The 11934-nt window shown below is 33.7% G+C and overlaps 1 protein-coding gene and 2 non-coding genes across 3 annotated transcripts; all 3 read left to right on the forward strand.

The window, feature by feature from the left end:
- The first annotated feature begins 980 nt into the window (after positions 1-980).
- Positions 981-3364, forward strand: LOC132066996 (WRKY transcription factor 22-like). Its single transcript, XM_059460168.1, has 3 exons — positions 981-1389; positions 1994-2104; positions 2843-3364. Exons 1-3 carry the CDS (start codon positions 1121-1123, stop codon positions 3039-3041), a joined length of 579 nt encoding a protein of 192 aa, XP_059316151.1. The 5' UTR covers positions 981-1120; the 3' UTR covers positions 3042-3364.
- Positions 3365-4134: 770 nt separating this feature from the next.
- Positions 4135-4205, forward strand: TRNAG-GCC (transfer RNA glycine (anticodon GCC)). Its single transcript has one exon. It is a non-coding gene; the product is annotated as a tRNA-Gly (tRNA).
- Positions 4206-6937: 2732 nt separating this feature from the next.
- On the forward strand, positions 6938-7021 carry TRNAL-CAA (transfer RNA leucine (anticodon CAA)). Its single transcript has one exon. It is a non-coding gene; the product is annotated as a tRNA-Leu (tRNA).
- Positions 7022-11934: the final 4913 nt, after the last annotated feature.

Below are 11934 nucleotides of genomic sequence, written 5' to 3' on the forward strand. Positions count from 1 at the left end.
TAATTCTCTCTTTTTTGTCAAATATCACTAAATAAACTGGCTGACAATTGTGACGTTGAGAGAGCGTAGAGTGGACCTTTACTAAGCTAAGATGATGAGTCACGATACCCTCAAGCTGTGGCACCTACCATTATTGACATTTCCCATTGTCAACTACTCAAACGATGTTACTTTGTTATCTAATAACTACTACTCTATCACAATCATTATTTGTTCACCTCTTCATTTTTATATACCTTGTATTATGGTATGCTTTTGTATTAATGTTATGCTTTTTTTTTTTTTTTTTTTTTTTTTTGGTAAATCAGTATTAATGTTATGTTATTGACTCGTGTACATGATATAGAGTCAAAGAATAAATAAATAGTGATGGGTATTATTTGTTACTGAACGTACCATCGACGAATGAAAGATTTTTCATAAAAACATATAAGCAAGAGAAATTGATCTTAGTTATTGCTTGCTCAAAAACTGAATTTTATAATTAATTTTTGAAAACTCAAACAAACAGACCTAATTTAACGATAATTTTGTAGCCTTGTTTTTCAAGTACTAAAGATCTACTTTTAAAATTAAATAAATAATCTAGGATGATGAGTATCTAAAACTACCTACATTCACAAGTAGAGGTAAGAATTGCATTCCATCCTCATACTCCACTTGTAGGACTACACTGAATATCTTGTTGTTGTTGAGTACTTAAACTATGTATATAATACACCGTATGGGTAAAAAAAAAAAATGCTACCCCGCCTACAAACAAATATTCAAACACATACAGGGCAACTTCCATTTTTATTTTTGGTAAATACTTATTCACACTCAGTTTGAGTATTTATATAAATTTAAATAATTTATAGCATTAATAATTAAGGATTAAACTAAGAATACATATTTAGCTATAATTAGATTAAAAAATACATGTTATATTCATTAATTTGACACAAACCAAAATTTGGACAAGTAGCGGAAACAAGCCAAAACTCTCTCTATAGATAAGTACAAAGTACTTGTACTCCACTCAGTTTGTCCCTCCCTTAATTCTCAAAGTCAACTCCATCTTTTGTTTTTTTCTTTCTCTAACAAACTCAAGGTAAAAAAGGGCAAAAAGATAGAGAAAATGGAAGCTGATTGGGATCTAACTGCAGTGGTAAGAGGTTGTGCCGCCACCACCTCCTCCTGTAGCAGCAGTACCACAAGCACCACTATTTCTAACTCTACAAATGTTCATAAAGTTGAAAACTTTATTTGCTTTCAAGAATATTCATTTGAGCCAAGATTTGACAAAACCACTGCTGTTGAAGAGTTGCATGATCTTTACAAGCCTTTGGTCCCCAAATCACCACCAAAACAAACGTCACATGATCACAACTCAAGAATCAAAAGGAGGTAATTTGAGTTTTCCTTTTTAAAAGATTTTTCCAAAGGAAATTATTACTCCCACTGTTCCATTTACGTAGTATCATTTAAAAAATAAAAATAAAATTTGACCTTGAATTTAAATATGAAACTTTTAAGTCTCTTGAAATAAAATATAATACATCAAAAAAATTATTGGTCTAAATACTAAATAAATAATGCACACACAAAAAAAGAATAGTGTTGGATTTTTTTACTTTTTCATACTTGTTATTATTCAATTTAGTAAGATGTTAGTCATGTGTTTGCGATAAATTACCTTGGACGTTGTTGTAAAAAATTTATTTATTAATATGAAAACTTGAGTAGTTTAATTCAAAGTTTTAAAATATTTTTATTAAAAAGTAAATAATTTTTTTTTGTAATAATCATAAACTTCACTATTAAAATTTTTTGGGGCATTAAAGCATAGACTTTACTAATAATTGACAACTAAAAAATATTTAAGGGAGTACTATTAATGATCAAAGTCCTTTTTAATGTAAAGAGTAGACCTTTATCATAAATCTGTTTTTCTCACACTTTTTTTTTTTTTTTTTTTGGATTTTCTTTGTTGTTCTTTTTTTTCCTTCAGAAAGAAGCAGTTGAACAGAGTATGTGAAGTCTCTGCCGAGGGTTTATCTTGTGACAAGTGGTCTTGGAGAAAATATGGCCAAAAACCCATCAAAGGCTCCCAATACCCTAGGTCAGTTCTTTTTAATTCTTCTTTTTAAAAAAAATTCTAGGTTCCTCACATTAATTTATAAATTAAAAAAAGAGAAAAGATTTATGGCCTCTTTGGGCAAGTATTTGCCGAGCCAAAAACACTTTTCTGAAAATTTAAAGTGTTTTGTCAAACGAAAAATACTTCTTTTGAGCTATAATTGAAATTTTTCTGATCAATGATGGAGAGAAGACAAATTAGAACTTTCTTCTCGGAAGCAGAAAATTATTTTTTTCAAGATAAAAATAACTCTCACTAATATTTGTTTATAAAATTACCCTTATTAATTTCAAAAAACAAATCAACTCTAAGCCATAATGACTCTTCTCCTTCATCACCATGACCTTTTCATTGTTTTCTGAACTCTTTGTTTTTGAAAATCATACCAAGTCTCAAATAACTAACAAATATTTTTATCAAATAAATTTAATTAATAAAAAATAATTTAAATTAAATAGGTACATATCATTTTTGTAATTTGACGCTTAATAAAAATATTTTTTTAAAAGATTGGTTCAACACAAACTGTTTATAAAATAGTGAAGAAGTACTCTCAAATATACTGATAAAACACAAATTGTTACTTTCTGAAAATATTTTTCTAAAAAGCTATATTTTGACAAAAACTTTTCTAAACAAGCAATTTTGTGTAGTAACTTGGCCAAACAAATTCTTAATGTTCCTCAAGTCTTGTTTATTTATCTTTTTGTGGATTAACAGGGGATATTACAAATGTAGCACCTTAAAGGGTTGTTTGGCCCGAAAACAAGTGGATCGAAATAGATCCGACCCTAACATGTTCATTGTCACCTACACTTCGGAACACAACCACCCAACCCCTACTCATCGGAGTTCCCTCTCCGGAATCACCCGCCAGAAGCCGGTGAACTCGCAAGCCAGCTCTGCAGGCGATGGTTGACATGATGGAAAAGTCAGCGTTATATGGGACGATGCTTCTCTTCTTTCACTTTCCCAGAAAGGAAGAGAAAATTAATCTTGAAATTCAGGGGTAGAACTAGGTAGGAGAAGGGGATTAACTGATCAATCCTTTCGTGAAAAAATATATTGTGTAATAAAGTAAGCAAAATTTAGGTTATATATGAACTGTTAAATCCTCGTCATAAGGGAGAATTCCAGGGAAGTGACAAAGAGGGTTTAAAAATTTACTTAGTCATATATTCAAGTCTTACGTGTGACATTTTAATAATTTTGAATCCATTATATAAATTTCTTGCTCCACCATCACTTTAAACAGTTTTTTTTTGTTTTATTGTATGTGTGGAGTACTATGGTTCTCTTACCAATCATCATGATCACTACCGACTAGTTAGCCTTGTAGAGCAAAATGGAAGAGCAGTTTTGATTTGGTTCTATGTTCTTTATTAGGTTTCTATATCCGGTAAGACACAATGATACATACAAATATGGATAAAATTCGGTTAGTTGTTAATGCATGTAAATTTCTTCTGATGATTATCAATGATTTAGCATCTTTATTTACCTTGATCATGCCTTTTATTATAGTGTTCCTTTATGTTGGTTTGAATTTAAGTAGGTTCATGCCACTAATTATGGAAGATTTCTATTACTATAATTACATTTGTCACAATTACATGAAATGCCCGTGAAATCTTCAACTAGATATATGTTAGCTTCATTATTAAATTCTAGAATGGTAAGATCACTCCTAATATAATAATTGCACTCTTTACAGCAGTTAATTTCAGAAAATATAATACTAGTAAGATCTTTTCTCTACTGCAGCTTTTTCAAAAGAGCTTCATTTCTAGTAACTACAAAAAGGTAAATACTTACCCACACCGGATGTTTACACCAAATTAATGCAACTTATCATGGTTACCTGATTATATGAAGTGAATATATCATTAAGTGATAGTTGAATATATTCAAACACCTATCATGCATATATTGGTTTAGTGTAAATACTCGGCGTGGGCAAGTTTTTATCGTACCAAAATGAGTAAAACTTTAACAATGGATAATATCATCAAGCACCAGTGGTCTAGTGGTAGAATAGTACCCTGCCACGGTACAGACCCGGGTTCGATTCCCGGCTGGTGCAACGTAGCTTTTTTTCTTAATTTACACGGTCCACCATTTTATGGTCCATTATATGTGGCCATGGATAATTTTTACTTTTACAATTCCGGAATCATGAAACACAACTCCAATTTTTAGATATCATTTTGCAGCATTTTTTTTCCCTTCAAATTTCACATTTTTAATATCCAAACGCAGGCACAATTTCCCACAGAGAAAAATGTTTCATTTCAAATTGTTGTCGAGTAGTCTTTTAATTTACACAGTCCACCATTTTACGGCCCGTTTGGCCATGGATAATTTTTACTTTTTTCCAGAATTATATTCCGTACTCATGTCCAAACACAACTCCAATTTTCAAATACCATTTTTCAGTTTTTTTTTTTCCTTCAAATTTCACATTTTTAATTTCCAAACGCACACTTAATTCCCTGGAGAGAATTTTTAAGCAAAAATGCGAAGTTTCTAACTTTCTATAACAATGCCAATGAAAACATTTTTCTCTTGAGAATTTGTAATCAAAGAAGCACAAACCAAAAAGTATAAAAGGAGTTGAATACATACAATGGGAGTTGTAATTCTGAGCCCTCAAAAATGCATCACTATATGAACATACTAGTGGCATCCGGCCCGGGCTCAAACTAACATTACAAATTATATTTCTAGTTATCTTTTTACTCCCTCCGTTTGATTTATTTCTACTTTGAAAACAAATTTTTTTTATTTTTGTTACATCAATTCGACACCTCTTCAAGATTTCTAAAATATTAAAGCATAGAAAATATTTGAAAGTTACAGGAGAACATTTTTTAGTTTATATTTTATATTTTAATTTCTTTTCAAATAAATGCATACACAATAGCTCTTTCATTTTCGATTTTACTGAAAGTTTTTGAGACTATAATCTCTAATTATCCAAATTAAGCTTTATCATATGTAGAATTAATGTCATGTGTTTTTTTTTTTTTTGAATCAAACTCATATTAGCTATGACACTTTTATTTAAAAAAAAAAAAAAAGAATAATACGATATTCAAGTAACGTAAAAAATATTTAATGCTACAGATATTTTTGAAATATGATGAAATCAATGAAGTTAACTTATAAATAAACGTAGAATTTTAAGTTAGATGATTACAAGTTCTGGTAATGCAAAATACTTTTCAGCGTTCCTTCAAATTAAACAACACAATTATTTTTTGAAAAGTATATGAAAATACTTTTTTTCTTACTTTATAAATTTTCTTTAACCTTCCAAAAGGAAGTTAACCGTTTTTCCTAAATTAGGTAAAACATTGATTATCCCATATTGCATAAATATTTAGATACTAAAAAAATGTGAAATTTTTGCTTTCTTTTGCAACTTTTAAGTATTATTGCCATTTGGACAGTTAAGTATATATTTTCTTATAAATATAAATTTTTTGAACATTTTCAAAATATATACGTGAACATAACACATTATAGTTCGCCTTTCAACGTAATCATTTGTTAGGTAAAATTTATGTTAAAAAAACGTGCACAAAAAATTAGATTAATCAGCTTTCATATTTTGAACCCCTTTTTTAAATTGAGACGGAAGGACTAAGATTTACATTTTAAATATGTTTAACAATATTATAAGTTATTTGTGTTTTATTTTAATTGAGAACTTACCCAAGTGAAATCTTTGTTGATTACATGTGTTTGCCAGCATATGCATATTCCAACATTATTACTACACATAAAATTCAATCAATTTTTAAAGTATGACCTAAAATTATAATTAGAAAACAAAAGTTCTAATTGTACTCTCTTCGTTTCAAAATACTTGTCACGCCTCGTTGTTCGAGAGTACATTTAACTAATATTTGGAACCAAATTAAATTTGATTAGATCAATTTATAAAATGAAAATTTAGATACTTGAAAACTATACGAAAAGTACTATAAGTTACAATTCTTCTCATGCGAAAGTAAGTTAGTGTCTTATTAATAGTAGAGCAAAATTGGTTAGTTTACATAAAATTCATTAGAATATTTAAGTTAATCATGAACCAATTCTCTGTTAAAAGAGAAAAATCAATTCATGTGCACAAAGAAGGAAGTTTGAAAAGTCTTTACCAAAAGTGTCCCATGATGCTTTGTCAACAGTCAACGGAAAAAAATTGTTTACCACAACAACATCAAATAAGACAAACTTCAAAGTATAAAAATATAAAATACCTAAAATGCCATCGTGAGGACTATAAAAACTTGAGGTTCTCTCTTATATATAATAATAATATTCGGTGCCAGTTACATCTCTTAAGACCTATAATTTCTATAACTTAATTAGATCATAATAACAATAACTACGTTTTTTTGGTATCACTGTCATACAATAATAACTACGTTAAATGATCAAATAATCGATAAAACCTTGTTCGTCTTCACAAAGTAGCGTCCTAATTCATATAGAGTTGCAGAACACTTCTACCAGTATGTATAAATAACTACATATGCTTATTTTGTTACTTTAATCTTGCATTTGAAATTTAAAATGGGACAAAGTGCCAGTGTGCCACAATCCAAATAAGTACTTCCTCAAATGAAAAGGATTTTTAATGAAGTGATATTCATACATTATTTACGTTCAGTGTCTCCAGTTTAATTTTAGATTAAAGTTGAAATTTTTTGTCTGCTGAAAAATAGTTAACTTAGTTTTGTACTTATATAATAAGATGTTTGAATTCACTAAATATTTAAAAAATCAGTGAGTTAAGCTACGCCTCAAGTCAGGATGGCCGAGTGGTCTAAGGCGCCAGACTCAAGTTCTGGTCCTCGTAAGAGGGCGTGGGTTCAAATCCCACTTCTGACAGAACATTTTTAATATTTTCTCTAAAAATATAACCATAGGATCTGATATTTATTTACATGTATATATATTGCTGTTTCCATTTCTTGGTTTCCTTATGATTTTAAGTGCCATTTGGTTGTTGTTTTAAGAGAGCTAGTATTTGTGTAAAATCAACATAAAATGGTACATTGTTTGGTTGGTATTTAAATGAAGGGAAAAGGGTCAGATTTGCCTTAGTACTCTCAGAAATGAGTCATATTTGCCCTTCGTTATATTTTTTTGATATATTTGTCTTTCTCATCTAACTTTAGGATCACATTTATCCCTCCTCCACTAAATCCCATGTCCACACCTAAAATTCCTATGTGGCATTTTTTTTCCAATTAAATATGATCACCCATTTTAATGACCCGAATCCAACTTATTCCCGCCCCGACCCAATTCTTTTTTGAACTTTCTCCCCTTTCTTTCTCCTGTCCACGGTCCAAGCCCTCCATCAATGGCAGCTTTGTCTAAATCAAATCAGTTTTCTATATGCATTACCATTGAGAAAAAGAAGACGGAAACTTTCCAATTGTAACAAGCTGGTTGCATAAAAAGTAAATATAATCTATTAATGTTGGTGGAATTAATAATTCAATATCTATAACATATACTGTATTTTGCTTCCTCCATAAAACATAGTAGAACAGAAACAAAAAGAGATGTTTTTTCTTTTCTTTTTTTTTATTCGTCTACTTTTAATTAAGGTTGGTCCCATTAGAATCTGAAAGATTTCTGTCAAAAGATCTTTCCCTTCGTCTTCATTGTTCAGGACTTAGTGCCACAATCCATGGGTCACAAGCAGTCCACTTTTTTCGGGCACAAAATCGAGATGCTTTTACATCGTTTATAATAAATCTGGTGCACTTAGGACGATTCCGAAGAGGCCGGAGTATGATAGTCTTTCGCCGGAGATTAAGTCGTTGGTTAGAAGGACGGGCTTGGAGCACCGAGAAGAGATGGAGAGAAAGAAGAAAAGGGAATTGGGCCGGGGCAGGTTTTAAGTTGGATTTAGGTAATTAAACTGGGTGACCATATTTAATTGGGAAAAAAATGTCATATAAGAAAATTTAGGTAGGACATGGCATTTAACGGAGGAGGGTAAATGTGGCCCTAAAGTTGGATGGGAAGGACAAATATATCAAAAAAGTATAACGAAGGGCAAATATGACTGATTTCTAAGAGTAAAGGAGCAAATCTGACCCTTTTCCCTTAAATGAAGATAGTTTTGGTATAAACTTCAGCATAACATATATAATGAAGAAAATATATGTATTTTTTATCCATGACATACTAAACAACAACACCAACATACCCAGTGTAATTACATAAGTGGGGCCTTTACCTTGGTAGGTAGAGAGGCTATTTCCGGTAAACCCTTGGCTCAAGTAAAGCAGAAATATGGCAATACGTAAAACATAAGCAGCAACAATGTCAGGATAGTATGAAAACTAAAGTAGAAGCGACAACAAGTCGTAATAGCAAACTACAGATAAAAAATACGAGAATATTAAAATAAAAATGACAAAAATAATATTGATCCTATTGGGAAGAAATATAATACTAATCCTACAACTAGCCTTCTATCCTAATCTTCGATCTCCACGCCTCTACCTCCCAGGGCCATGTCCTCGGTAGGCGAATTTGAAGACTTACACCATGATCACCTCTCGCCAATACTTTTCGGCCTACCTCTACCTCTCCTCCAGCCCTCCATCGGCAACATCTCACATCTTTTCACCAGGACATTTGTGTTTCTTTACTGAACATGTTCGAACCATCTCAGTCTCGCCTCCCGCACCTTGTCTGCCATGGAGGCTACTCCCATCTTATCCCGAATAGCTTCATTTTTGACCCTGTCTCTCTGAGTAAGCCCACACATCCATCTTAACATCCTCATTTCTGCAACTTTCATCTTTTGGACGTGAGAGTTCTTGACTGGCCAACACTCCGCTCCGTACAACAGTGCCGGTCTCACCACTACTCTGTAGAACTTCCCTTTTAAGTCTTGGTGACACCTTCTTGTCACACAAGACACCAGATACGAGCCTCCATCTAAATCACCCCGCTCCAATACGATGTGCAACATCCTAGTCAATCTCCACGTTATCTTGGATTATGGCACCAAGGTACTTGAAACTTCCTTTCTTTGGGACGACTTATGAGTCCAACTTCACTGCCATGTCAGACTCACTTGTCACCGTACTGAACTTGCACTCCATGTACTATGTCTTCATCCTACTCAACCTGAACCCTTTAGACTCCAGGGTCTGTCTCCAAACCTCCAAACTGGCGTTTACCCCGCTCCGCGTCTCATCGATCAATACAATGTCATATGTAAATATCATGCACCGTGGCACCTTGATGTGGCGTGATTTTACGCCACAATCGATGCTTTTTGGCTATAAGTTTTACTTGTTTTTTAAGCGAGTCTATGTGATTTTACGTGCTTTCTAGTGTTTTTCGGAAAAGGACGAGATTTGACTTGATCACGATTGAAGTGCAAGACGAGTCGTAAAATGCGGTTTACGGACCGTATTCTACAATACGGGGCCGTAATCCATGGTCGATATTAAAGGATTTCGAAGCAGTAAAAGTCAAGTTGGGAAGATGGTGATTTACGGTTGAGTTACGGACGTATTTGAGTTCTACGGTCCGTATTCCATTTCGTATTTAACCGATCAAGCGGTTAGCGTAGAAAATCGATTTTGGAAGCCGAAAGACGACGAGGAGGTTCACGACCGTAAACCACTTTTACGGTCCGTATCTGGGGAAGATGAGATTCCGCGAAATTTAGAAACGACGCTGAACCACTTTACGGTCAGTAGAAGTGATTCTGAGACCGTATTTCATCATGACGGGGCCCGAAGTGCAAAATCAGAACTTGTGTATTTTTCCAAACATATAAATAGTTCATTGTAGGGTTTTATTGGAGCTCTCAATTTTTTAGTTTTCGACTTAGAACATAAAATACTCTCAAGTTTTTGAAGGTTCTAACATCAATCCAATTATTCTCAATTCCTCTTTTATTCAAAGTAAGCAATTATGAACTCTTCAATTTCTTATTTCTTGTTCTTTGTCATGAATAGCTAATTTCCCTTACTAGGGTTGTGAACCCAATTGATGGGTGTTTTGTGATTGGGTTGTGATTGATATACAAATAATGAATTATTAGGGTTTGTTTATTCTTCATTCTTCATTCATAATTAATGGTTGCAAACATTGATTAAAGCCACAAACCTTGATTTATTTGGGAAAATAATTAGGGTTGGAAAGAATAAACAACAAGAACTCAAAGCATTAAACTTTGTTTAATAAATTCACTTAGGAATAAGAAGAATTTCCTTGCATGATTAATCATTCTTCTTAACCACTTTCTTGTATTTGGGAAAATCATAGAAAGAAATAATCTTTATCTATTGGAAAATAGTATAGATTCATATAGAGATTAAGTGCATTCAAATAATGATCCATTAGAAGTATATCAAGATCAATACCCATGATCATACACTCTATCTAAAGGGACACAACCTTAGCTTCTTTTACCGTAAATTCACAATCAAATCAATAGTTAGAAATCGTTTAAAAACCCAATCTTTCCCAAAAACAGGGGAAAGACATGACCTAAAAAGAAACTACAAATTGTAATTTTTTTAACCCCCTATTCCCTGGGATTCGACCCCTTTTTGGGTTACTATATTTGCCCGCCCGGTTATACCAAATGGGTGAAAGCGTATCAATTTCCGAATTGCGAAACCCAAGTAAAAAAAAAAACGGCTGGGTTAGTCTTAACCCGGTAAAATTTTAAACTTTAAAGGAAAGGGAAGAAGAAAGTGTTTACGAATTTCGGAAAGATTCTTAAATTTCGTTTGGAAAAGGGAATTCAAATGGAAGAAGAAAGGGGAAACTCTACGGATTTTGAAATTTTTTTAAAAATATAAGGTAGGGAGCGAATTTTTGGGGTTTGGGGTCATATTCTTACCAAAAAGGTAATCTGATCCGGGAAAAAAAAACGCCCCCCAAAAGCCTTCTATCATTAGCCACCAAATTGGGGCTTAAACCTTCCCCCCATCGAGGGAGAGTTCCCCGGGCCCCAAAATACAGCCGTGTGTGTTTCCCCCCCGGGCAGAACAGGGTCGGCTTTTGAGGGGTGAGGGGGGCAGGCTGCCCTGGGACCTAGCGAATTTGGGGGATTCCATCCGGGGTCCGAACAAAAATTTATTGGGGGAAAAGGAGAAACCTGAGAGCTCGGGCGCGAACGAAACATCAAAAGGGAGTGAAAAGATCATCAAGTGGTTGACTGGAGGACCTCCCGGGAAAAAAGGGGAGCCGGCCCAAGTGTTCCAAAAAAGGGGGCATCCCGTGGTGCCAAATGCAAAGAAGAGTTGATCCCAAGAGAACCCGGGGGGGTGGAGAGTTTGGGATTATCGGCTAACTCCCCACATGCAAAGGCTTTCCCCGCCTTTTATTGACGAGTGATAAAACCGGGGGGTTCCCTTTTTGTTTCGATGGTTTTTCGGGGGTACAATCGATAAATATTCTTTTAAAAAAGGGAAAACTCCATGTCCCCAGGGACTTTCTTTTGAGGGTCCGTTTGGGTTTTTAAGCACCGCCCCTTTTTGGGGGAGTCAATTTTCCGAAGGTAGAGATACTGGGGTGTTATGGATGATTTTTTTGTGGGGGGATCTTTGAAAATTGTTTGGGTCCGTCAAGTCTAAAAAGGGGAGGGGACCCGTTCAAGGGAGAAAATGCCATTTTAGGGGAAAGGGAAAGGAAACGTCCGTCACAAAATCTCCGAAAAGGGGAATGAGGTCGATCAAGCAAAAATTGAGTGATTTCAAAAATTCCCCCCCCCTATCTCCAAAAGGGGTCCGGTTTTTGGAGCTTTTGGG

The sequence above is a fragment of the Lycium ferocissimum genome, chromosome 8 (assembly GCF_029784015.1).
Source record: "Lycium ferocissimum isolate CSIRO_LF1 chromosome 8, AGI_CSIRO_Lferr_CH_V1, whole genome shotgun sequence".
Lineage (NCBI taxonomy): Eukaryota > Viridiplantae > Streptophyta > Magnoliopsida > Solanales > Solanaceae > Lycium > Lycium ferocissimum.

Bases quoted from the DNA above. Each gene is read 5' to 3' on its own strand.
- LOC132066996 (XM_059460168.1), top strand. From the start codon at position 1,121: ATGGAAGCTGATTGGGATCTAACTGCAGTGGTAAGAGGTTGTGCCGCC. The intron at 1,390-1,993 runs GTAATTTGAGTT...TTTTTCCTTCAG, and splicing joins AACTCAAGAATCAAAAGGAG to AAAGAAGCAGTTGAACAGAG. The intron at 2,105-2,842 runs GTCAGTTCTTTT...GTGGATTAACAG, and splicing joins AAAGGCTCCCAATACCCTAG to GGGATATTACAAATGTAGCA.